The sequence below is a fragment of the Rhinopithecus roxellana genome, chromosome 7 (genome assembly GCF_007565055.1).
Source record: "Rhinopithecus roxellana isolate Shanxi Qingling chromosome 7, ASM756505v1, whole genome shotgun sequence".
In the NCBI taxonomy this organism is placed as follows: Eukaryota; Metazoa; Chordata; class Mammalia; order Primates; family Cercopithecidae; genus Rhinopithecus; species Rhinopithecus roxellana.
The window spans coordinates 112,717,967-112,745,870 of record NC_044555.1 but is presented as its reverse complement, the minus strand read 5'-3'; the positions used below and the strand labels follow the sequence as shown (position 1 = coordinate 112,745,870).

The 27,904-nt window shown below is 36.0% G+C and overlaps 1 protein-coding gene across 7 annotated transcripts in view; it reads left to right on the top strand.

Moving 5' to 3' along the window:
- The window catches only part of MCF2 (MCF.2 cell line derived transforming sequence), a 122,605-nt gene that overhangs the window by 61,141 nt on the left and 33,560 nt on the right, over positions 1 to 27,904 (top strand). For 3 of the 7 annotated variants that reach the window (XM_010388742.2, XM_010388743.1, XM_010388744.1), the window contains exons 3-10: positions 497 to 611; positions 1,732 to 1,822; positions 15,151 to 15,270; positions 16,094 to 16,210; positions 17,761 to 17,910; positions 20,834 to 20,967; positions 21,283 to 21,397; positions 26,460 to 26,579. In XM_010388742.2, the coding sequence (XP_010387044.1) occupies positions 497 to 611; positions 1,732 to 1,822; positions 15,151 to 15,270; positions 16,094 to 16,210; positions 17,761 to 17,910; positions 20,834 to 20,967; positions 21,283 to 21,397; positions 26,460 to 26,579 (962 nt within the window). Of the gene's footprint in view, positions 1 to 496; positions 612 to 1,731; positions 1,823 to 4,768; positions 5,197 to 15,150; positions 15,271 to 16,093; positions 16,211 to 17,760; positions 17,911 to 20,833; positions 20,968 to 21,282; positions 21,398 to 26,459; positions 26,580 to 27,904 lie in introns of those variants that run through there. The other 4 variants (XM_010388748.2, XM_010388745.2, XM_010388746.2 and 1 more) reach the window with 3 other exon arrangements.

The window sequence follows — 27,904 nt, the reverse complement described above, 5'->3', positions numbered from 1 at the left end:
TACTTTTGTTGTTTCTTCCATAAACACATTAGACCATCACCTATTTCCTATAGGGTGCTCTGTATCTTTTCCTGCTCACCATGACACTAAGAGATCGATTAAATCAAGTTTTCCACTTGCTGTCAAGCCATCATTCACTTATTTTAAATTTAGGCTCGTTGGTATAGAAAGAGTTATTTCCCAACCCCTTGGTTGTCCAGATTGGGGAATCAGCCATTTTCAACTGTATTTATTATATGCATTTCATGACATTTTCTTCTGACTATATTCATTCATTTTACTCTCTTTCTTTTAATTTTTTTTATTGAGAAACTACTCTGCCACCTTTTAAACCTGAAGTGTCAGGAACTTGGAGCCATTTTGGTTTTTTGTGGAGATCATCATCTTTATAAAAAAGTTGTGTTGCTGCAAAACAGTATTCAAATCTAAAATCTTCTTCCCTGCCTCGTTGTTACATACATTTTTAATTCAGTTGATTTTTTTTCTATTGTTGTAGGTGGCCGGGGAAAGGACAATGCTTGGATCATTACATTTCCAGAAAACTGTAATTTTAGATGTATACCAGAGGAAGTAATAGCAAAAGTACTTACTTACCTGACATCTATTGCAAGGTATAGTATTTCATTATGTTTTTTCAATTCGCTTTATATCAGATATCCATCTGAATGTCGTAACAGGGAAATGGCTTAATATAGCTATTATTATCATGGTGAATAACCAACTGACTTAACTTCAGAGTAGATAAGAAGTACAACTTAGAAGGAGAAGCTGGCAGCTATCTAAATTGTTACAAAAATTATACTGAGGATCTATGAAAATAAAATTGGGGATCTAGGAGTATTTGTTCCCATGGAAAAGAACATAGGTAGAGAATGATGATCATACATATATGCTTTAATTTGCTTAAAAGGAAATATTACCAGCCAAGAGTGAGGACAGCCATTTTTCATTTCTTCTGAATGTAACACAAGACTGAATCTTAAGTAGATTCAATAGTGGTACTGGGAGATACTAGGAGGAATGTCTTGATATTAAAAATTATTTGGAACTAGAATGCTTTAAAATGGAAAGTTTCAAAAGGTTTCTTAGAGATTTTATGTGTGTTAAAGACAAAATTTTCAAAGGAAGCATTTTCTCGTTGCTAACCCTGAAGAACAAGAGGACACAAATCTAGGATGATAAAATTCCAAGTCTCACGAACAAAAATCAAATCCAGAAAATGAAACTTACAATGTACCTATTGAAGCTTGAAAGTGATCTTTTTAGGGCAAATAGAAGTTATATTTTCCATTAAACTGCATTTCCTCAGGAGCAGAGTTAGAAAAATAGATTTAGCAGTGTGATTTTGAATGAGTGAATGGATCATTGACTCATGATGAATTACACGGAAAGTTAAATCTGATATCATGAAGGACAGTTATCTTTTGAGTTTTCCCACACCCAAGATTACAGTATTCCAAATCAATTTCAGTGACATATCTTCATTACACTATCACTTTCCTATTTAAAAGATTGACATTAATGCTGCAAAAGAAATTTTAAATAGTGAGTAAGGGAATATGTCTTCAAATTAGTTTTCTAAGATAGTACTTTATGATAGCTTTCCAATTCCAATTCTGTCTTCGGTCAAGACATCAAATGTAGATGAAATAATCAGAAATAGAACGAAGACATATATAACAAATTTGCATTATTATTAAGAAAAAGTTATTATTTCTTCGTATCATTCAGGCAAAATGGACCGGACTCCCAGTTTACCATTATTCTGGATCGAAGATTGGATACGTGGTCTTCTCTTAAAATCTCTCTCCAAAAAATCTCAGTAAGTATCTATGCATTATACGATAACTGTTTATTTTTGTTTTATATTACACTTTCTGTTTTGGGAGGTATAGATTACTTTGGTAGTGATGGAGACAATAAAAATTGATGGAATATGAGGAGGGAAAGTAGAAGAAGAGGTTGTAGCAGACACTAAGATAAATAACTCTACCCAAAATAAAACCTAGTAAGAATGAGTGAGTGGTTTGTGGTTCCAGTTATGAGTGAGAAGAGATTCATGGTTCTATGTGCCTTTCAGAACAAGGCAAGTTTTTATGGAACCTTTTTCTTTTTAGTGGAAATAGATGTGTTGCATACTCATTGAATGTGAAAAAGTATAAAGAAGAAAGTTTAAAACAACAGTAATCCAACCACCCCAAAATAAGCAGTTTTTAACATTTTGGTGTACAACTTTCTAGATTTGTTTTATCCTAGGATAGGGTAGGGAGATGAGTCACATATAAAATGATATATCTCCCCAACTGGTATCTAGTCCCCAGCTTCCCAAGACCCAGAGAGAGAAACATTTTCTCTAACTAAAACAATGAGAGGTACAATTCTGCCCATGACCAAGATGATCTTTTACACTTTTAGGCTCACAAGGATATCACGAAATTGTTTGACACTTCACTTTCATAGATGAGGAGGAAGATGAGGAATCCCCAGACTCCTTCTGAGCTGGCAAGATTGGGGCTCTCTGTGGAAGTGCCCTGTGGCCAACTTCCTGTATTGGACTAAAATAGCTGGGAATCAATATATTTTTTTTCTCTGAGACTCCAACATTGCCAGCCATCTGAAATTCTTACTTCGTCTCCTGACTAACTGAGGAAGTCACGCCCACCACAAGAAGTTGATTTAGTTGCAAAGGCAAAACAAAAATCTAGGTTGTTGGACTTCCAAGCCAATGTTCTAGCACTCACAAGGTAAAATGAGTAAGATCATTATTCTTTTGATACCCAGAATGAATTATTTCTCCTTTTGGACAAATAAGCAAAAAGTGGTTTCCTGTTTTTTTGTTTTTTTTTGAGACGGAGTCTTGCTCTGTCGCCCAGGCTGGAGTGCAGTGGCCGGATCTCAGCTCACTGCAAGCTCCGCCTCCCAGGTTTACGCCATTCTCCTGCCTCAGCCTCCCGAGTAGCTGGGACTACAGGCTCCCGCCACCTCTCCCGGCTAGTTTTTTTGTATTTTTTTAGTAGAGACGGGGTTTCACTGTGTTAGCCAGGATGGTCTCGATCTCCTGACCTCGTGATCCGCCCGTCTCGGCCTCGCAAAGTGCTGGGATTACAGACTTGAGCCACCACGCCCGGCTGGTTTCCTGTTTATTTAACAGAGGTGTTTAATCATTAGCAGTAGAGACGGGAGTTAACATTAGATATACTCAAATTACTAAAATAAAATAGAAAAAAACTTGACTTTGTATAGCATATTTGTGCTTTTTCAAAAGCATTCACATTTATTAAGTATTATTGATTCTCTTCATTTCCTGATTAAGTACTGCAGGTAGGTGTCACTATAATTGTCTTATAGATGATGAAATCACATTATGTGTACTTTGGAATGGTTATGTGATGAATCCAAGGTCAAATATCTAAGTAACCAAAAGAGCCAGAGCAAGAATTGAAATGTCCAGAATTCCAGCTGGTGATGGTTTCTATTATTTTCCAACTGGCTTACAAATAGACAAATACATTCAATGTTATTTAGAAAAATGTAAAATTGCTTTTGAGAGAGTAAATCTGTCCTCCATATATGATTGAGCCTTGTCAGTGGGGCTAAATAAAGTAAAAGCTATTTCCTATGCTCTGGTCTTTTAGGATTGGTCCTTGGGCTTGTTGAGTAGACCTTGGTTTCTGCTAATAATTGCTTCTCTTATACTAAATAGAGCACTTGTTGCATTAAAACATTTTTTTATCACCCAGGTTTTTTTCTTTTGGCCAACACTGCACCCACCTGATTAAATTAATTTTCATTTTGTGACTGGTTTGGCACATGACATTAGTTTTTTAGTAGAGTTTTATTTTTATTATTCAGAATAGGTGGCTTATAACAGAGGTTCTATTTTTCATAAAAGATAAATATAAGATTAGGTCATGATCCTGTCATTTTGAAGTCAGCAGAGGGTAATTACTTATTTGCTGGGGAGTGATACTCCTCTTTCTGTATTCCCAGGGCTGCTTTCTCAGTGGAGAATTATGACCTATGCTCAGTAAAGAACTTGGATCTCAGGGTCCCTTTATTTTCATAACTGCCAAATTGATCATGCTGGGCAAGGGAGGGGTGCAGATGCTGACCACATGTAACTGGCTATAGGTTGTGTTAGATGTTTCTTTTGTAACATGTTAAATGTTTTTGCTTGTGGTATAGTTTCTATACTCATATTCAAGAGCACATTGATTACATCTCAACCATTAATAACTATTGTTTACTGTTTGAAATAAAGGTAAATATTGAATGCAAGCTAATTTCAAGTGCAAAAGTTGGCATTCAGAAAGGATTTCTAGTGAAGTGTGGCTAGGTATAATTGCCTGTGGTGTATTATTTCAAACAAGTGTCTGTGAAATAATCATACAATTCAATTTGAATACCTTTATTTGTAGGTTTCAAAACAAATAAAAGCATTTAGGTTGTATTTCATCATTAATGAGAGGAGAATTTGTTTTAGTTATACATTTTGGGGAAAGGTTAATTTGGGAGAGAATCGTATCCATCTTAGAAAGTTTGCATGTTCTATTCTTTCTAGATTATTATCAGGACAAAATTTTGCAAACTATATCCTTTTACAAGGCTTGAACCCAGAATATAATTTAATAACAGAATAAACAAAACAGAATTGAAATTCAAGTCACATACCAGGGTAGGATGAGAGTAAAAAGCAAGAGTTAATACTACCTTCACAAAGATTCTTAGCATTCCACCTTAAAAATCAAACTGCGCAGAGGAGAAAGCCAGTCCCATCAAGCCTGCTCCTAGGAAGAGAGCTGGGTTTTTTTCTCCTTAGGACATGCCTGATCTTCTTGAGCAGTCCAGCACAAGCTAATCCACAAGGGTCAATCAGGCTAAGTAATTGGAGGAATGTGTTAACTCTGAATTACAACGAGCAGAAGGGAAGGATCTGTCAGCTGACTAATCAGGGATAGTGCCTTTTTTTTTTTTTTTTTTTTCTCCCCAGTGCTGCTGCCGCTGTGCTAATGGAAGCAGCTACGGCAGCTTTGTTTGATAGAGATTTTTGGCTGCCGTTTTTAAATACTACCCAAGAAGCAGCTCATATTTCATCAATGTTGCATTGACAATTGGAAAAGAAGAGTGTAATTGTGTATAGGCGAAATGGCAGAAGCAAATCCCCCGAGAGGCAAGATGAGGTTCAGAAGGAATGCGGTAAGGGCTCTGTCTGCACTCCTGGAAAGCCTATTCCCAAGTTCAACTGCTGGGATGCTGCAGCATGGTGCTATAGCACAAACTGCTGAGTGGGGTTTTTAAGGACAGATGGAGAGAATGGAGACTTATATTTGCATGGATTGCATTGGTGTGATTACTGTGATACTGACATAGGGTAATTTTCAGGCAATTGAGGGGGTAGAATATAATTTCAAAATCTAAATGTCATCAAGTTTATGAATGAGCACCTTAGTCATGTTATTCATTTAAGACTGTATGAATAATTTTGAATCATTGGACAGCATAGCTTTAAATCATGACTTAAAACAATATCTAACAAAAGGATTAATCCTTTCTTTCACCATGATCAAGTATACTGCTAAATACAGCCTTTCCTGGGTGTTACCGTGTAAGTGAAAAAATTTAAAATCTGCAATGATTTGAAATCCTTATTGTTTCAAGTATTTTCCAACCTTAAACTTCATAGGTACAAAATTGTCACCTGCTGACAACTTTTGTCTTTTAAGGAAAAAGACACTAACTCACTTTTCAATATAGACTAGAATTTGGAAATCTCTCCTCTCAGGTACATTTCATGCAGTCTTTTACCTAAATTTTCCCTTCATTCACTTATTCATATAGCAAATTCCCAGCTAATTTCTAATGTGATCTTTAGATGTATTTTGGAGAAATGTTGAAATAACACTAGCTAATTTAATAAAAAACCAATCATCAAAAAGGCTTTAAATGCCACTCTTTTTCTTTCAAAGATTAATATAATGTAATTGATATTATGGTTTAAAATATAAACTTGCTCACTAATAATATCGAGATAACACAACACACAAATAAGAAGGTAAAAATTGACCATAGGAAAAAAACGACAGTGTGAATTAAAATTATGATAAGGAAAGTAAGACTTTTATTATTGTTGAATGACAGTGAACATCCATAGGTGTGTAAATGATTTATTTTCTAACAAAGCTCTTAGCACAGACTGCTATTTTAAAAACTATAGTTGGTTTTATTTTGACAAAATTATATCTTTGGCTCCATACATGTTTTTATATTATGAGAATATAGGTTCAGACTTTTAACAGATGATTTATGGTCCACAAGAAATGTTTGTGTATGTACTTTGCAGTATTGTAAGCAACTGATATTAGCACTTTTGTCATCAAAGGTAACTTAAGCTTTCAGAAAGTTTCTAATTTTATATATATATATATTCTCAGTGCTGAACTTAGTTTCATGCCTATACACATGCATTAATATACACACAATAAATACAGCACGGGGTACTCATTGAATAGACATATGTAGCACTGTGATATATACAACATAAGTTACAAAGGTAAATATGGAATGGCTACTGGGCTGAAAGAACTCTCAGTCTAGTAGAAAGGGTAAGACATGTTCGTAAATGACTATTTTGAAAAGAAATTCTGACTGGTGGAGAAGGCCTTATACAGGAGATGGCATATGTTTGGGTGTTAAGTAAGAGCATATGTAGCTGTTAACTTTCCTTGATTCTTTCCTATGTTTTTGTTTCTCATAAATGAATTAAGTGAGGCCTAGGAACAGATATGAGTGGGATTAATTGGATTCATTCTGAAGCCTAGAACTATAACATAAGACACATATGTTTTGCTTATATGGATAGGACTTGACCAGAGTAAAGAATTTGAATCTTAGCTAGTAAAAAAATGGTTTCACCTTGAAGGGTCTCTGGAATTGGACTGATCCTGGAGGCCATGGATAAGTAGCATCTAAAAGGATGGTCCAATGCCATTTGAAGTCCAAAAAAATGTTTGAACTAGTTACTTGGTAGAAATTTCAGTGACTGTAGCTGAGTGAGAGAGAGGGGAGGGGAAGAGATATATATGTGACAAAAAGGGCAAACCACAAGGAAGGGGTACTGCTTTGGGCTGTCTTCCTGAGGTCACTTGACAAGTTGCTTGGCAACTCATACTGTCTGTACTTTTTAAGGTGGGGATATGGGAGGAAGAGTGTGGAAGTGGCTCATACTGTTGCCAACTATTCTCTATAGCTTGAGGTCATGAGATTTTTTTCCCCAACATATTCTGCAGAGGTGGTTCAGACCTTATCAAAGTCAAGTGCCTGTCAACATTTGTCTGATAGTAGATAAGAATACTTGCCTTTCGGTGGACTGTATATGCAAAATTGTTTCCAGCAACTTGTTTCAAATGTTATTTGTTCCATTTTGGAAACATCAAGGTCAAATCATCCCTGAATGGCAAACAGCAAATCTGAGTGTGCATTCAGTCTATGAAGTGTTAAGTGTCTAGAAAGAGTTTGCCCTTAGGATCCAGACAGGCCGTACTACCGCTGCTTACCAACTGTGCTTCAGTTTGCTCCTCTGTAAAAAGGGAATAATATCTAGTTTACTACAATGTTATGAAGGCTAAATCATATATATATATATATGTAAGAAGTCTGACACATACATAATGGCTTTTAGTCAAGGGTCTCTCTTATTTGTTACTGCCTCTCTTTACCCTAATTATTAAAAAAGAAAAGTTATAGGAACATAAATTATTCTTATAGTAAGTAACCAAACTTTTATGTTTTATAAGGTACTTTAAACATTCTAGAAGTAATAACTAGAATAACTGAAAAGTGTGCATAGGGTGATGAATTGCCTCCCTTAGAGAGCACACACGAGAGTATTAAACAAGGTTAATTTCTAGACTTCGGTAGTGAAATGATGTATTTGGTTTATGCCTGCTCTTCTTGTTATTGTTGTTGTTACTGCTGTAAGATTATAGAACTAGGCAATCTGGCAGTACGTGTGAGTAAAAGGGAGTAAATCTGTTCTCTGGGAGGGAAAGATGAGAGGGAGCTTATTTTGTGCTGGTTACCTTGAAGAGCCAGTAAGAACTGCTGCTGAGGGCTGGGGTGGGACCACGTACAGTGATTGGACACATGGCTCCGAGTTCTATGTGATAGGCAGCTCGTTCACTTTTACTGAGATGTCTTTAAGCAGTCACATGCTGGAGCTCCAGAAAAATGTCTGCAAGAAGCTAAAACCAATGCTGTTTCCTCTCTCGTGCACGCTATTTTTTTAAAAAAGCAAAAACACATTGAAATAAAACAAGACTAACCTTTGCCCAAATCCTTTTGTCTTTTTGACAGGTTCTCAAAAATGATTTATACTTTCAAAATCTCAGGTTTGATTTGGGGAAAAAGAAATTGTGCTTTTTCATGTTTATATAACCATACAGATTAGAGGTTCTTAAAGCAGCATACCCAAGAATTTAGAAATATAATATTCCCAAGCCAAAATGGGAAAGTTCACTGGTCTTGAGCTATGTTTGCTGTGATATGTGCATCTGATACCCTATGCTGTTTGATTGTTCATTTAAATACTAGCTTTAAAATGGATTATCTTCAGACGTTTAGTTATTACAAATATTGGTATATAGAGAAAAAGTACTCTCTCTATATACCTATATGTGTATCCACATAGATACATACAAACTAATCTTACATTTATATGGCTTGTCAGGTTAAAACTGCTCAAGAGTGTTCTGTCCCCTCTAGATTCTCATAGCTAGCAATCACTGATAAGGACGTCTCCATATTATCTATATTGATCGATGTTCAGATCTATGAAGCTTTTTGGTTCAGAGGTTGCAAATTGTCAGTGCATAGATGTGTTTTGTTTAGACTATACAGCATTTTAACGAACTTTCCATTTGTTTTCAATCTTTAAACATCTGGGCTTTGCATGACAATCTGGTTTTCTGTCTTCTCTTGAGAAATCAAAGAGTTGGCAATGCTGGGCCCACCTTGCCACATGACAACATGTAGCTGGAACTGATTTATGAGTGAACTGACTTATGAGTGCCCTCTGCTTTTCATGTTCTCCAGTTCACCACGGTTCCCACCACTTCCTGTTGCTCCTCATCATATAGGAAGAGTGTGAATTGCTATTTTCCACCTAATTTAGGCTGTTCGCTAATTAAGCCTACTTCACATTTACATTATCTACATAATACATGGTAGGCATTAAAGTTTGTCACCTTTGCTTTAAGTCTCAGGTTTAGATTCTCAACCAATCCAATTCTTGAATCATCCCTGCTATAACTTCTCCAAATGCCTCTTGTTGACTGAGTCTAGTTCTACAGGCAGGTGAATCGGGATTTTAATTCTGCTACCTATGTGCTAGAAGGTCTTGAAAAATTGCCTGACCTCACAAAACCTCAATATATTAGTTCCCTATCGCTGCTGTAACAGATTACTACAAACTTAGTGGCTTAAAACAATGAAAATGTATCATTACGGTTCTGGAGGTCAGAAGTCCAAGATTACCCAATTGGGCTAAAAATCAAGGGTCAGCAGAGCTGTGTTCCTTCTGGAGTCTCTAGAGGAGAATCTGTTTCTTTGACTTTTCTAGCTTGCAGAGATTGTCCACATTCCTTGGTTTATACCCCTGCATCACTTTGACCTCTGCTGTCACATCTTCTTCTCTGACTCTCCTGCCTCCCTCTTTTTCTAATGATTACATCGGTCCCACCATGATAATCTAGGATAATCTCCCCATATCAAGATCCTTAATAACATTTATAAAGTCTCTTTTACCATATAAGATAACATATTACTAGGTTCCAGGAATTAGGATGTAGACATCTTTGGGGATAATGGCACTCAGTTTCTACAGTTGTGAAATGAGGACAAAAATAGAACCTACTGCATGTAAATAGTTAGCACAATGTCCTAATACTGCTCTTTATGGGCATAATTCTAGTAGTGTGCATTGAATAAATAACATTTCCACCCCTGTCCAACTATCCAGTCTCCTTCCCCTACCTCAAAGCTTTGAGAGGTCCTGAATATATAAATATACATAAATATATGTATTTTTTGCTAAAGAGAAGCTATGAAAAGTAGTCATAAATGTGAGGTCTGGATTCACTTTAAAAGTATGACAGTTTGGCAGGCACCTATTATGGTCTGGGTTAAGTGAATGGGAGTGGGATTAAAAATTCAGGTATGTCTTATTCACATATGGGCACAAGGGATAAAAACAATACACCTGGTCTGAACTATATGATTTAGTTTTCTAGAAAAATAACTGACAAATCAAATGAATTGTTTGAGTGCCACCTGATTGCTCTGATTGCTTAGTAGTTGTGTAGCTATTGCCTACAAGTTACTTAGTCTCCCAAATGGCTACTAAAATTGGGAGTAACTATTGGGTTAACAGAATCCATGTGCTCTAGGAAGAAATGCAAAAAAGATTATAAAATTGTACTATAACAAAAAATATCGTAAATGTAATTATGTAGTCAATAAATGAAGTTTTCATCCTTTGATGGTGCATTTTCTTTAAAAGCTCAAGTTTTTCTGGGCTTTTTGTGACAAATGAATTACTAAATATTTTGAAATAATTAAGGAATGAGAATGTATGCTAAGATAATCAGAAGGTTTTACTTAAGAATGAGCTGATTAGAATATAGAATTATCTTTAGAAGCAATTTATATAGCTGTCAATGTTTGGGATAAAACACTTTATTAAATAGAACAATAACAGGTTTAATAAACATCCAACATAAAATCCCTGGCTTATGAGCAGCTGAATATCCCTACCCCTGCTTAAAATCACTTCCCCACTCATCTTGCAGACAGTGATTTTCCTTTTCTCTCCTTTCTTTCTACTTTGTTCCCTGCTATGTGATCAGCTGTCTCTGGACCTGGCTGCTGGTACAGCCTTGCTCTCCTAGGAATGGCAGAGTAGAGAGCAAGGCCTTACCTCAGGCAGAGAGTTGCTACATAGCTCTCTCTATTCCCATAGTATCCTCCCATCCCCTCCTCCCCCACACAGAATTTTGGAGATGGGTGAGTATCCCTGGCTTGAAGTCAGCTCCAGGTTCTTGTATCCAGAGAATTCCAGATACAAGAGAATATAAGATTAAGGGAAGTCAGAGAGAGAAAAATGAAACCAGATCAGCTTAGAATCCATGAAAGAATAAAAGTAATTTTGCTTTAAATGTTGGTAAAAATAGGCTGCTTTCAATTTCATTTAAAAGTGAAAAAAATAAACAGGTTCAAGGCAGGTGAGTATAATAATATAATGGGAATTTACCCAGGTGAAGAAAAAGGAAAGGCTTAACTCCCAAAATCAAGGGGGTGAAAATAAAATCTGTGCTTTCCACTTAAAAATAGGCCCAACGTTCCCACAAGTCCCTGTCAGATTCTTCCCTTAAGCAAGCCTTTATCCATGTCCCTAAAGTGTTCTACCCAAACCTGCTTGTCCTGAGGTCCAAGAATCCAAGGCAAAATTTTAAATCTATCTTATTAATATTTTAGAGTTTAAAAAGTGCATTTTCATATCCTTTGCCTACTTTTTAATGGGGTTGTTTTTCTCTTGTAAATTTAAGTTCCTTAAATACTGCATGCTCTCACTAATAAGTAGGAGCTAAATAAGAACTTAAGAACACAAAGAAGGAAACAACAGACACTGGGGTCTGCTTGAGGGTGGAGGTTGGCAGGAGGGAGAGGAGCAGAAAAGATCACTATTGGGTACTGAGCTTAATACTTACGTGAAGTAATAATATGTACAACAACCCCCGTGACACGTGTTTATGTAACCTTTGCATGTACCCCCAAACCTAAAATAAAAATTTAAAAAGTGCCTTTATATTCATTATTTCTTTTAATCCCTGTAATAACTGGAAAATCCATTATTTATTTTTTTTTTTTGGCAGAGTCTCACCCTGTTTCCCAGGCTGGAGTGCAGTGGCATAATCTCAGATCACTGCAGCCTCCACCTCCCGGGTTCAAGTGATTCTCGTGCTTCAGCCTCCCCAGTAGCGGGGACCACAGGCGTGTGCCACCATATCTAGCTATTTTTTTGCATTTTTAGTAGAGACAGGTTTTCACCATATTGGCCAGGCTGGTCTCGAACTCCTGGCCTCAATTGATCTTCCCACCTCAGCCTCCCAAAGTGCTGGGATTACAGGTATGAGCCACCGTGCCCAGCTGGAAAATACATATTATAGTTAACATAAAATAAAATATACATTATGTACATAATAGAAGGTAGGATATACATTACCGTTGTAACTCTCTGCTTCTCTCTCTGTTTCTGTATACATGTTAATTTTATTCTTGTCAATGTTTCTCCAGCAGCAGGGCTCTTGGCGATCTGCTGCTTTTAAATGGCATCCTCAATGTTTCCTTCACTCAATATTAGTTTGAAAATTCTAGGGCAGGACTTTTTTGGCCCTGCTTACATCAAATGTTCTGCTTATCTTTTTTCTTTCTCTTTTTTAAAGAGATGAGGTCTTGCTCTGTCACCCATGCTGCAGTGCAGTAGCACCATCATGGCTCACTGCAGGCTCAACTTCCTGGACACAAGAGATCCTCCCCCCTCAGCCTCCTGAGTAACTGGAACCGTAGGTGCATGCCACCATGACTGGATAATTTTTAAACTTTTTGTAGAGATGGGGCCTCACTATGTTATCCAGGCTGTTCTGAAACTCCTGGCCTCAAGTGATCCTCCATCCTCGGTCTCCTAAATTGTTGGGATTACAGGCATGAATCACCATGTCTGGCCCTAATCATACTTCTAATCACCACTAATCATTGTGTGTTGGAAGGGCAGGGCCATGTAGGAAAATAAGAGTTCCCATTTGGAACCAATGTGTAGAATAAATAGAAGGAGGAGTAGTTTCTCGGATGAAGGGAGAGAGTAACAGTCATGGCCTCCTGGGGGAATTATGAGTTGGACAACCATCCCAATGTATGTATATTGATAGTCATTACTTAATTTATTGATTTAATTTTATGCTCTTTTAATTTACTTATTTGTGCATATTACACTCATTTCTCTTTCGTTTACTCTAGTTCTCACTGCCACTTAACATTTTATGTTTTATCGCCATCTCAAATTGAATTAGGAAAATCCCCAGTTTTGAGCATCATTTCCCAAAGAGTCTATGTTTTATACCCTGGTGAAAGTTACTTTTTTCTTTTATTTTAAAATAGACTTTATTTTTTCACAGCAGTTTTAAGTTCACAACAACATGGAATGGGAAGTACAGAGAGTTCCCATAAACTCCTTGCCCCACAGTATCTTATTCTTATAGTTTTGTTTAATTACTAGTATTGCAATATGCCTGAAATATAATTGCAGTTGGAACATTTTTCATATATTTTGCTCTATTATGCTCTAATCTGCTGTCTTGAGGCTGATGACTCCTGATTCTGCACTCCTAGCCTAGACTTCTTTCCCTTCTTACTTGTACAAACAGCTGTCCAAAGGATATCATCTGGATGTCCTGCTGACCCTTCCAACCTAACATGTATATGAATGGAGATCAGAATCTTGTTCCCCTTCTTAAAACCTGTTTCTCTTGTGTTCCCCATCTCAGTGAAGGTTGTACCATTCAACCAGTTACTCGAGCCCCAAATCTGGAGTTTGATCCTCCTAGTACCTCGTTTCTCAGCAAGTACATCAAGTGGTTATGTCTTGCTGATTGCACCTCCTAAATTCTACCCTTATTCCTGGTATCATTACTTTAGTTCAGAAAGTCATCATTCCTGGCTTGGATTACTGTACCAGCCTCCTAGCTCATCTGTCTGCTTCTACTCTTGTTCAAATCCAGTTCTTCCCAAAGCCAAAGTGATCCTTCTAAAATGCAAATTTGACCCTGTTGTTCTGATGCTCAAAACCTCTTAGAGACTCCCGTTACTTCCAGGAAAAAAACCCATCATCCTTTCTGATGCGGTTCTGGCCCATTTTCCCAACACCATCTCCCATTGTCCCCCAGCATCATTTCATCTAGCTCTCTTGACTAGGGCCTTTTCAGGAGATGGAGTAGTTTAGTGATTAAGAGCACAGACTTAGGGGCAAATCAAGGCTTTGCCAGCTGGGGCAAGGTACACTTAAACTCTCTGAGTCTCACTTTCTTTATTTGTAAAAGTGAGTAACCTAACTCCTTCATAGAATTATTATGAAAAGAATGTATGATAATATTGGCAAAATGCTTTGCACAGAGTAAGCATTTAGTACACAGTAATTTATTATTAAAATTGGGCTACGTTACTCCATTCTCCACTTATTTTGCAATGTGTCCTCCTTCTTTGTCTTTTGAATTCTTTCGTGTAGCAATTATTTCTGACTGCATACTATGTGGCAGTAAGTTCTAGAAGCTGGGGAAACATTGGTGAACTGGACGACATTCTGATCTAGTTAATTCCTCATTATGCTTCGGGATCTTTTTGACCTTCCTATGTCTTGGAGAGTTTGTGCTATCATTTCCCCTTGTATATTATTCTAATTCCTTTGATTACTTATCAACTTATCATGTTAAAGAGTTGCTGATTATTAATGGACTCTGCAGTTGAACTGTTGGATAGAGATTGTATTTTCTTAATTTGTGAACATTCAATGCCTAACAGAGCTTGATAATCATTCATTTAAATACATGAAGTAGACACATAGAAGATGTTCAGTGAATATTGATTAGATTAAAATAAAAATATAATCCCATAATAAAGTTTTCTTTCATTGTTTAGTGTAAATACACAGACAAAAATCCTTTGGCTTTTAGGGTTATCCTAGGAAACTGCCACCTAATTTTATTTGTTCTTATAAGAAATAAGTGCAATTTGAGTTGAAATAACTAACTCTAAAATAAAGGTTTAGAGTCTATTTCTTCATAACGTGGGGTCTACTTCTATAGTGTGAGAAAATTCCTTACCAGAAGTGTTGCCAGGATCTGACCTGAAGCCTGACATTATTTTTCTTTCTATTTGCATGTTTTTAGATTTTATCAATATCATTTTGTAAAGTGTTGGCCTTTTACTGGCTTTTATGAATTTAAAGTTTGTTTCTTTTAATTACATATTTTCTGATATGTGCTCAGTTGAGTGTGTGTCGACAATTTTTTTTTTTTCAATTTCTTTTGTTTTTTCTTTCTACAGGCTTCCTTCCCTGGGAACTTGCACTTGGTTTTGGTTTTACGTCCTACCAGCTTTCTTCAACGAACGTTCACAGACATTGGATTTCGGTTTAGTCAGGAGGATTTTATGCTTAAATTACCAGTAAGAGTATATTATTGAAATGTTTTGTTCCTCTAATTCTCATGAAGACTTGCACCATGATGTTTATATTTTACATGTGCCCATGTAGCATTTAAAAGAAAAAATTAAAATTTCTCTTTTAAAAGTATACATTTGAAATGCCCAAAAGTCTTTCACTTCTACCATTTAAAAAAGAAATCGATTCATCAATTTATAACAAAGCAATTACTTTTGCAAAAAATATATGTCATATATGTTATACGTGTGTATATATGTATGTGTGCATGTGTGTATATGTATGTGTGTGTATGTGTATATCAGCAGGAAATTTTATTTTTTAGTAAAATTGAGTGTACGTTTTATGTATTTGAACTCCCATGAACTTACATCCTGAGCTAGTCCAGAGTACCATGACTTTTTAAAAATATTTTTGTATGTTTTTAAGGTTAGGAATAGGGTGCTCATAAATTTTGATACTTTTGAAAAGGTCAACCCCTCCTGATAAATTATAAGTTACTACATAAAGTCATTTTCTTTGTTGTGAGCATAGCATTCTTTTAGAAGCTGGATCATTAATAGTGCAAACTTGTAGATGGAGGAAAATTAGGCATTTTGGTTTCTGTAGAGATTGATTTTGCTTTACAGAAAATGTTTTGTAAATAAAAATTGTTATTATCTGAAGAAGATAGTGCATACATGTATGGGGGCATGTACAGGAGAGAACTGTTAAAACCGTGTATCAGAGGTAACTTCCTGCTAAATGTATGCTAAAGTTCATTTTACAGTTTAATGGGGGGATGGCATGAAGGGCAGTTAACAGTATCTTTCTTGCTTATTTATATAGGTTGTTATGCTGAGCTCAGTTAGTGATTTGCTGACATACATTGATGACAAGCAATTAACCCCTGAGTTAGGCGGCACCTTGCAGTACTGCCACAGTGAATGGATCATCTTCAGAAATGTATGTTGTCTTTGCCCTTACTGTAGAGCCTATAGTTCTTCATGTTAGCCTTTAAATCTAGTTCTAGAATTCTTTCCTATTTGAAAAAAAAAAAAAAAAAAAAAAAAAGAAAACAGATTTCTGGGGTCCTCACTTTTCACATACGTATAAATTCAACATCTTGATTTTCTTTCATAGGAAATATCTAGAAATGATGAGCAGTCACTGAGGATGGCAATGGAAGGAGAATCCTAGGGAATAAGGAGATCATACTCTCCCCATTCCCTCCTGTGGCTATGTAGTAACTTGAAGAAATGAAGGGTTTGGATTCAAATCCTGACCCTGCTGATTTTTAGTTATATGACCTTGGGCAATATACATAACCTCTCTGAGTCTTAGTTTTCCTAACTGTAAAATGGGACTAATAATACCTTACCTCATAGGGATCTTAAAAAGACTAAATGAGATAGCAAAAGTAAAATGTTTTACACAGTGCCTAGCATATGGCAAATTGTCAATAAATACAAGTAGTATTATTAATCTCATTGTCCTGGTGATGCTTCTGAGGCATTTTAGATTTGTAGCAAAGAGTGTACTTCTGTTTTAGAAATTTACAAATAGGCAAGCGCCCTGCACCTCCCAAGTATGTCTGTGGTATATAAGTATCTTGACTTCTAATCCCAGAGACAGGGGAACCCTGCTGAAGAAATTAATGATGTCCCATTAAATTAGGATTCCATTTTCCTCATACTTGTTTTTCACTCAACATTTCATTCATTCATTCATTTAACAATGCATTCATTCAACAATTCATTCATTCACATGAAGATGTATTGCCAAAATTAGCAGTGCCTAGCCTTTAATAACCTGTAATGCTATAAATAAACAAGCAAATATTTTGAGATGCATGGTTAACAGATGGTCATATGGTCTCTACATTTTGCCCTTCTTTCTCAGAGTAACTGATTTTAGAAACAAAATAAACAACAAAACCTTACTTACCATTTTATGGCAACAAAGGCTTTGGGACCGCCATTCCAAATATTCTATAGTGCTTGAAATGGGTTGTAGTGACTAGTTTTTTCCCCCATTTCCTTCAATTGTCACCTTGTTTGGAATGCTAATGCTTATTCACAAATGATAATAAACAAATATAAAGTGACTTTACTGTTCTCATCTCTCTTCAGAAGTAAAGTTACTGTAGGGCAATTTTGCCAATTGGAGAGTTTATAGAATAAGGAAAACACTGTAATTTTCAAGAAAATAAAACAAATTACTCAATACATGGCATCTTTAAGAAATAGTTTTCATCAGTGTCTAAGAAATAAGTCTAGAAATTTGGAAAAAATATATTCAGGAAGACTCTTAAACTTCCTTCAGTTTCTTAGAGTCTTAGATGAAGAGTTACAGTTGATTGCCAAGAGCAATACCATATTTCTTTAGCAGAGGAGAGTTCATGGTATATGTATTTGCTGTTACACCCCCAATAAAAACAAATACAATGACCGATCTAGTTTTTCATATGCTCACAGAGTTACCATATAATTAAAATCATCACCGGCTCTTTGCAGGCTATAGAAAATTTTGCCCTCACAGTGAAAGAAATGGCTCAGATGTTACAGTCCTTTGGAACTGAACTGGCTGAGACAGAACTACCAGATGATATTCCCTCAATAGAAGAAATTTTGGCAATTCGTGCAGAAAGGTATCATCTATTGAAGGTATGTCTGATAGAGCTAACAAACAAAAGATTTCCATGGTCTTCTTTTTTCTAGAGAGGTGTTTATTATCTCCATTTTACACTGGCTGTTGCATAAAGGGAGATAAAAGACATTTATATAATATATTTTAAAACTATAAAAATATACTTTATAAAAGACTGTCCTGGATATGTTAGACCTAAGTGTCCCCTCTGTAAATGGTGTATTAATTTGAGAAGTTATTTAAAAATATCTTATAAATGCTGCAGAAAAAGAAATATAGTCTTTTGTTTTGTTTTACTATGTGCAGTCATGCACTGCATAAGGTTGTTTTGATCAGTGATGAACTGCATATGACAGTAGTCCCATAAGATTATACCATGTTTTTACTGTACCTTTTCTATGTTTAGATACACAAATGTATACCATTGTGTTACAACTGCCTACAGTATGCCTACAACTGTCTACAGTATATAGTACAGTAACATGCTGTACAGGTTTGTAGCTTAGGAGCAATAGGCTATACCCTGTAGCCTAGGTGCCTACTAGGCTATCCATCTAGGTCTGTGTAAACGCAGTCTGTGATGTTCACAAAATGATGAAATCACCTAACAATGCATTTCTCAGAACATATACCCAACATTAAGTGATGTATGACTGTATTTTTTATTTTTGATGAGGAGTCAGGAAGCCGAGTTTCTTGTCCCATTTCTGCTGTGAGCTAGCATTGTGACCAAGGCTAACATTGCTCAATTGATTCTAAGTTCTCTTCTCTGCAGAATACTAGGTCTTGATGTTTCCTACAGTAGACCAAGGGTTGCAAATTGGTTGTGCTCTCCTACCCAGGTCTTTGTGGAGTGCTGCTTTGTGAAGGATTTTGAAGTGCAATTCAGATAATCAGCAAGTATTTTTTGGATCTACTTTCTTCAGAAAATTTAAGAATAATCTGAACAAGCACTGGGCATTCATATAACTCGTCTCTTTCATCTGATAATAGACATGCTGTGTGCATTAGAAGATTAAAGCTGTATATAGAGATATGTGTTTAAATTAAAAAGATAAACTGAATTTTTTTCCAACTTTTATTTTAGATCCAGAGGGTACATGTGCAGGTTTGTTACATGGATAAATTGTGGGATGCTGAGGTTTGGTGTATGAATGATCCTGTCGCCCAGGTAGTGAGCATAGTACCAGATAGGTAGTTTTTCAACACTCTCCCTCCTCCCACCCTCCTTCCTCTAGTAGTCCCCACTGTCTATTGTTCCCATCTTTATGTCCATGTGTACCTAATGTTTAGCTCCCATTTGTGAGAACATGCAGTATTTGGTTTCCTGTTCCTGCATTAATTTGCTTAGAATAATGACCTACAGCTGCATCCATGTTGCTGCAAAGGACATGATCTCATTCTTTTTTATGACTGTATAGTATTCCATGGTGTATATGTACCACATTTTCTTTATACAGTCCACCATTGATGGGCACCTAGGTTGATTCCATGTTTCTGCTGTTGTGAATAGTGCTGCAATGACATATGAGGGCATGTGTCTTTTGGTAGAACAATTTGTTTTCCTTTGGGTATAAACCCAGTAATGGGAATGCTGGGTTGAATGGTATTCTGTTTTAAGCTCTTTGAGAAATCTCCAGACTGCTTTCCACAGTGATTGAACTAATTTACATCTCCAACAAGTATGTGTCAGTGTTCCCTTTTCTCTGTAGCCTCGCCGTATCTGTTATTTTTTGTCTTTTTAATAATAGCCATTTTGACTGGTGTGAGATGGTATCTCGTTGTGGTTTGATTTGCAAGAAACTGACCTCTTGAATCACAGTCTACAAACAAAACTCTGTCCAAGGAAAGAAGCTCTGTTCTTCATGAACTGCATGTTGTTGGGCAATTTGCTTACCTTTTCTGAGTTGCAGTTTCTATATCTTTACAATGAGGTTGATGATGCATCATACCTCGTAGGATTGTTGTGAAGATGAAATGAGGCAAAGAAAGTGATGTATGTATAACAATGTTCGGTGCCTTGCTGGTCCTTCATAAATATTGGCTTTTAATTTTGATGTTATTCCCCATATTGGTGATGGTGTCATGGAATCTGTTCTCAGAATAAATGTACACCAAAACTTTTGCTTACAATTTCAAGGGACTCTTGCACCACCTGAAAGAAATCTTAAATCACTCTTGGATGTCTGAGAAAGGTCTATATTGTTACACCACCCACTGAGTTTAAGCCCTTCTGAATAGAGGCATATACTTATTGATGAATTAATTAAACCTAAATGTGAAGTGAAATAAGACTTAAGGCAGGGAGTGATTGGTAACAATTAAAGATTAGTAGCAAAGACATTTAACTGTATCTGAGTATGCATGAAGTATTATTTGCAATTGTATGCTTTCTACTGTGGTGGTTTTTATTGTTCTACTACTGCTTTATTTGAGCTCATTAAAAGTGTTAGCAGAACAGTGGCAGGTGCAGTGGTACATATCTGTTGTCCCAGCTACACGGGAACCTGAGGCAGGAGAATTGCTTGAGTCCAGGAGTTTGGGTCCAGCCTGGGCAACATAGCAAGACCCCATCTCTAAAAAAGTAAATGAAAATAAATAAAATATTAGCAGAATAGGATGGACTGGATTGGAACTTTCTACCACTTAGAGAAGGAGGCTACAAATAGAGCACATGGTACTTCTGCCCATGAGGATCTTATAAAAACATTAATTGCAACATCCATCTCTAAGGCAAGGGGTTCTTGGATCTTCATAGCTTTTAGATTTTGTGGCACTGAGATTTTGAAATTTTGTGAATTTTCAGAGAGCTATGAAAGCAAAGGCCATTCTAGAATTAACTGTTTCTAGTCTTCAGGCCATAGTTGTATGCTTCCTTCCCATCACATCATTCAGGTTAGATTACTAATTAGCTGATACTCCTTTTGTGTCTTTGGACAGAATGATATTACAGCTGTAACCAAAGAAGGAAAAGTTCTGCTAACAAATCTGGAAGTGCCTGACACTGAAGGAGCTGTCAGTTCAAGACTAGAATGTCATCAGCAAATAAGTGGTGACTGGCAAACTATTAATAAGTGAGTACTCTCTTTTTGGTTTAGAGTTACTTATTTTATATTTTTGAAAGGCAATTACACATTTTTGCTGCAATATGTTAAGTGTTAAAATATTCCTGGACCTCTGGAAATCTGAGAACTTATTTCTAGGTTGTCCTACAGAGATGATTTTGCTTGTAGAAGAGATTCTGTGGACATTGGTTGTCTCTACAGGTAGAACCAAGTGTCATGGGCTATGACTTTGCCTATAATTCTTAATGTCCAGACTGTGCTTATCTACGTATTTACAAAACAGATAGTTGCATTTAGGAATTTATTTGAGTTTTCTTTGTTAAGGTTGCTGACTCAAGTACATGATATGGAAACAGCTTTTGATGGATTTTGGGAAAAACATCAATTAAAAATGGAGCAGTATCTGCAACTATGGAAGTTTGAGCAGGATTTTCAACAGGTCAGTTAAAACATTTCTTTGTACACCTTTTTTTCATTACACCAGAGGTTTTTACTCCTTAATCATGAGAAGTCCTGTCTTGCAAGATGCCCATTTATACCTACAAAAAAAAAAAAAAAAAAAAAAGGAGGCAAATGTAAATGAACCTTGGCTTAGACTGAAGAAAATCTCTACTAAAATTCTGAGACTTCTACTTTTTCAGCTTACTCATTTCCTTTGAGAAAGTATCAAACTGCCAATATATATGACAGGGACAAAGTTACTCTCTACTTTTAGGTTTGTTTTTCAAATTTATCTTAGATCTAAAGGGTGTTCAAGGTTATGAGGTGGCTTTCCAAAGGAATAATACCAGCTTCCTTCTTGGTTTTTAAATCCCATGTACCTATGCTGACCATATTTAATATGACCTAACAAGCTTTTATTTCTGATCCAGGAGTTTATTCCTATGAAAAGCCTGAGAGATGAAATTAAATAAGTTTAATAAATAATTAAAAATATATTCCAATTGGACCCTCCTGGAAAATCCATCATATATGGTCAAGATGCATAGATTTAGTTTCTTTTCCTTTTTCGGTCATGTTCAATCTTCTCACAGTCTCTCTCATAGTATATACTTCACCAGAGGATCCAAGGAAAACTCACTGCTTCTCTCTTGCATGTGCCCAACTTGTTTTCTGTCCGTGAATGGCTTACTTGCTTTGTATTTCACTTACTCATCAGAGTTAGGTTTGGGAGGAGCACTGCACTCTGGACACAGGGCTCAGTTACTACTGGCGTTTTCCCTCCTTTGATTCAAACATCTATTGAAATGTTCCCCATGAAACCTTCCCTAAAGAAAGAATAGGTCAAGTTGCTCTTGGTCCTTCTAGGTATTTGTGTTTCTTTCTCCTCTCCAACTGAATACACAGAAAATAGCACTTTTCCTGAGCATACCCCTTATGCTTATACTTACATATTAATTTGCATCCATACCAAATTCTTGTCCTGTGGTTATGTTCTGTCTCCCCAAGTCATTAATTCCTGTCTTTAATCAATATTGTTGTTTGTCTTAGATTATAATCTCACTGACGTGTTGTATCTCATAGTGACATGTTGACAGGTTCCGTATGTCTAGAAACATGCCTTAAAAAAAAAAAAAACACATAGGAACATAAACTTACAGAAAAATTGCAAATATAAGAAAAATAGAAATACCCATATACCTTATTCCCAGATTAACTTAATGATAGTATTTTACTCCATTTGCTTTATTATTTGTATTCCCTCCCTCATATATATACAGATAATATTTTTTTCTGATCTGACAAATAATATATTTTCTGACCCATTTGAGTGTAAGTTGCACACATGATGGCCCTTTCCCCCTAAATACTTCCATTTTTTCTAGTAATAGGGATATTCTGTTATATGACTGTAGTACAGTTATCAGATTTAGTACATTTAAGAATGCAATACTTTTATATTATCTACCATTGGTATTTCAGTTTTAACAGTTGACTCAGTCAAGTCTTTCATAGCATTTATTTTTCCTTCAGAATCGGATCCTATATAGGGTCCAGTCTTGCATTGTCTTGTGTCTTTAGTGTCCTTGAACCTAGAATCTTGAATCTTTCCACAGCCTTTCTTTGTCTTTTATGACTCTGACATTTTGAAAAATATAGTCCTTTTTTTATGAGACAGTTCTGTCTCCCAGGCTGGAGTACCATGACACAATCATAGCTACTGCAGCCTCAAACTCCTAGGCTTAAGCCATCCTCCCCCCTCAGTCTTCCAAGTAGCTGAGACTACAGGTACGCACCACCATGCCTGGCTAACTTTTTAAGTTTTGTGGGGATGGGATCTCATTGTGTTGCCCAGGCTGGTCTGCAACTCCTAGGCTCAAACAATCCTCCCACCTCAGCCTCCCAAAGTGCTGAGATTCCAGGCATGAGCTATAAGGACTCATGCCTAGCCATAGGCCCTTTTTAAATACATTTTCCTTCATTTGGAGTTTGTTGGACATCTTCTCATGATTCTATTTAGTATATATGACCAACTAGAATACCACATTAGTGAAGTGTCCTTCTTAAGGGATCATATCTGTTAAGTGAATGATGCCTACCTCCCTCTTATTGTCGATGTGGATTCTGATTACCTATTCAGGGTGTTGTTGAATTTCTCCACTGTAAAGCTACTTTTACTCCCCTTCTAACTAGTAGGAAAAGTGTGGGGAGAAAATTTAAGGTTATGCAAATATCCTGCTTGTCATCAAAATTTCCCCATAAATTTAGCATCAACTGATGATGCTTGCCTGGACAAATCTTTGCTATGATGGTTGCAAAATAATGATTATTTTCAACCCCCATGTCCAGTCCACATTTATCAGTCCACACTAGGCATTCTACTAAAGCAAGAGCCCTCCCTTCTCTCCATTTATTTATTTGATTCAAAGATTTTTACTTATTCATTTTTAAAATTTTCAACTTTTATTTTAGATTCAAGGCATACACGTGTACGTTTGTTACATGGGTATACTGTGTAATGCTGAGATTTGAGATGTGAATGATGCCATTACTCAGGTAGTGAGCATAGTATCCAATATTTAGTTTTTAAGCCCTTGGCTTCCTCCTTTTCCCCCTTTTAGTAGTCTCCAGCATTTATTGTTCCTATCTTTATGTCTATGTGTAACCAATGCTTAACTTCCACTTATAAGTGATAACATGCTGTGTTTGGTTTTCAGTTTCTGTGTTACTTTGCTTAGGATAATGGCCTCCAACTGCATCATGTTGCTGCAAAAGACATGATTTTGTTTTTTTTTTTATGGCTGCATAGTGTTCCATGATGCATTTGTACCACATTTTCTTTATCCAGTCCATCATTGATGGGCACCTGGGTTGATTCCAGGTCTTTGCTATTGTGAATAGTGCTGCAATGAACATACAATTGTATTGTCTTTTTGATAGAATGATTTATTTTCCATTGGGTATATACTCAGTAATGGGATTGCTGGGTCAAATGGTAGTTCTGCCTTAAGTTCTTAAATATTCAGGATGCCTTCCACAGTGGCTGAACTAATTTACTTTCCCACCAACAGTGTATCAGTGTTCCCTTCTCTCCACAGCCTCATCAGTGTCTGTTCCTTTTTGTCTCTTTAATAATAGCCATTCTGACTGATGTGAGATGGTATCTCATTTGATTTGCATTTCTCTGATGGTTAGTGATATTGAGCATTTTCTCATGTTTGTTGGCAATTTGTATGTCTCCTTTTGAGAAATATCTGTTCATGTCCTCTGCTCACTTTTTAACGGAGTTATTAGTTTTTTGCTTGTTGAATTGTTTAAGTTCCTTAGAGATTCTGGATATTAGATTTTTGTCAGATGCATAGTTCAGGAATATTTGCTCCCCTTCTGTAGGCTGTCTGTTTACTCTGTTGATAGCTTCTTTTGTTATGCAGAAGCTCTTTAGTTTAGTTAGGTTCCACGTATCAATTTTTGTATTTGTTGAAATTGCTTTTGAGATTTTAGTCATAAATTCTTTCCCAAGGCCAATGTCCAGAATGGTGTTTCCTAACCTTTCTCCCAAGATTCTTGTAGATTGAGGTCTTATATTTAGATCTTTAATCCATCCTTAGTTAATTGTTATATATGGTGAAAGGTAGGGGTCCAGTTTACTCTTCTTTATATGATTAACCAGCTATCTCAGCACCATTTGTTGAATAGGGAGTCCTTTCCTCTTGATTATTTTGGTTGATTTTGTAAAAGATAAGATGGTTGTAGGTGCGTGGCTTTATTTCTGGGTTCTCTATTCTGTTCTATTGGTCTAAGTGTCTGTTTTTGTACCAGGACTATGTTGTTTTGGTATAGTTTGATGTCGGGTAATACGTTATTTCTGGCTTTGTTCTTTTTGCTTAGGATTGCTCTGGCTATTTGAGCTCTTTTGTGGTTCCATATGAATTTTAGAATAGTTCTTCTAATTCTGTGAAAAAGTATGTTGGTAGTTTGATAGGAATAGCATTGAATCGGCAGATTGTTTTGGACAGTATGGCCATTTGAATGATAGTGATTCTTCAAATCTATGAGCATAGAATGTTTTTTCCATTTGTTTATGTCATCTATGATTTCTTTCAGCAGTGTTTTGTAGGTCTCCTTATAGAGATTTTTCTCTTCCTTGGGCTACATGTATTACTAGGTATTTTATTCTTTTTGTAGGTCATTGTAAATGAAATTGCATTCTTGATTTGGCTTTCAGCTTGAATATTGTTGGTGTATAGAAACTACAGTAAAGCTACTGATTTTTGTACATTGATTTTGTATCGTAAAACTTCCCTGAAGTTGTTTATCAATTCTAGGAGCCTTTTGGTAGTCTTTAGTGTTTTCTAGGTATAGAATCATATCATCAGCAAAGAAAGATGATTTGGCTTCTTTTCTGATTCCTGGTTTTTTGATGGTTTATAATTTATTAGTGCTCTTGAGTATTTTGGTGTTTCAAACTGCTGCTGTGTCCTTGTGACGTGCTCCCACATTTAAATAAATCACTTTCTTACTTTCTGGCATAAAAATATATTCCAAGTTCATCTTGTACCTATTCTGCCTCAACCCTGGAATCAGTTATTTCCTTGAGGAGCCCTGGTTTCTTTTTCTGGGAAATGATATTAAAGACCAAGATCTGGGTGGGAGATGTGCTTATTGCTTCTAGAGGGCTTTTGCTTTTAGGGTAATTCACCAGAGAGCTGGGGAATGATGAAAAAAAAACTTAGATGAAAATTCTCAGGTAAGATTTTTAGATGTTGGCTCTCTCTATATATTTATACATACCTCACATGTATACATTTATGCAAATACATGTCCTCATACACAAACCTACACATGTACATGGTGATCTTTTGTACATTATGAGTACACGTTGATATCTATGAGGTTAAATTTTAACAGATTATAGCTATTTCTGTGAATAAAATAATACAATATTTTTTTGTATGTGCAGTTTCTCCATGTCAATATTTTCATTTAAAAGCATTTTGTATAAAACTTGATCATAAGAACAATTTTTATGTTTTTAAAACCTCTTTGTTTCCTATTTTTAGCTTGTGACTGAAGTTGAATTTCTATTAAACCAACAAGCAGAACTGGCTGATGTAACAGGGACTATAGCTCAAGTAAAACAAAAAATAAAAAAATTGGAAAACTTAGATGAAAATTCTCAGGTAAGATTGTGTTTTAGGTGTTTGCTATATTATACAGTATAATAGTTATTTTTTGGTGGGAGTAGGTAGTATAGACTCTTATTATTAATTTCTTTATTTTTATTTTTCCATGGGTTACTGGAGTATAGGTGGTATTTGGTTACATGAGTAAGTTCTTTAGTGGTGATTTGTGAGATTTTAGTGCACTCATCACCCAAGCAGTATACACTGCACCCTATTTGTAGTCTTTTATCCCTCACCCTCCTCTCATCATAACAACATTCTGTATATTAGGCACAATTATATTGGTCTATATTCTGCTTTGTTCAATGCAGGCCAGAGGTGACACTACAGATATATCCTGTAGTTGTAAAAGGAGGTCGCTGAGACAATGGCGTGAACTGTTTCAAGCCCACCAATAGGAATAAGGGCATAAATTATTTTGGAGAAGCTAGAAAAATGTGTATCAAGAATGATATATGGTGCTTGGAAATGATGGAAACATACAGGAACATGATTCCTTAAATGCCCACTTTAGGATATATGCAATTTAATTAAATGGAGACTCACGTAGACATTTCTACTTATTCTTACTATCTGTGACCTTGAGTAAATTCATTTCTAATCTTCAGTGTCTTCACCTATAAACTGGGGATAAAATGACCTACTTTGCAGAGCAATTGTGAATATTCATTTAAATGTATATAAAGCGCCTGGCACAGCACTGGGTTGTATAGTAAGTACTCAAAGGAGGCAGTTTTCATTATTCCTGCTAGTCTTAAAGTTTGGACTAATGGCTTTGATACTTAAAAAACTCTAGCTTTTATGTGACAGCAAGGCCATGCTTTTTATGTGAGAGCAAGGCCATGCTTTTTAAGATGAATTCTCAGCATACAAGCAGATTTATGGGTGAACCATGAGTATGTGAAAACAAATATTGAAGAAGCAACAGTTATGATAACTAGTTCTGGAATTATGCTTGTAGAGCTCTGTGATCATGGGACAATTTACATATCCCTATGGTATAGTAGAAAGAGGAGGCGAACTGGTTTGGAAATTAAGGGGGACTTCATTTTTTTACATGTAATAATTTTTCATTTCTAATTGTGGTAAAAACACATAACATGAAATTTGCCATCTTAATCATTTTTAAGTGTTCAGTTCAGTAGTGATAAGTAAATTCGCATTGCTGTGCAACAGCTGCAGAACTTTTTCATCTTATAATATTGAAACTGTATACCCATTAGACAACAGCTCTCCATTTTAAACCTGGTTTTCTCACTAGGTAGAGAGGCCAGTCACTTCCTCATCCTGGGTTTCAGTTTTATTTATTTTATTTTGACAAA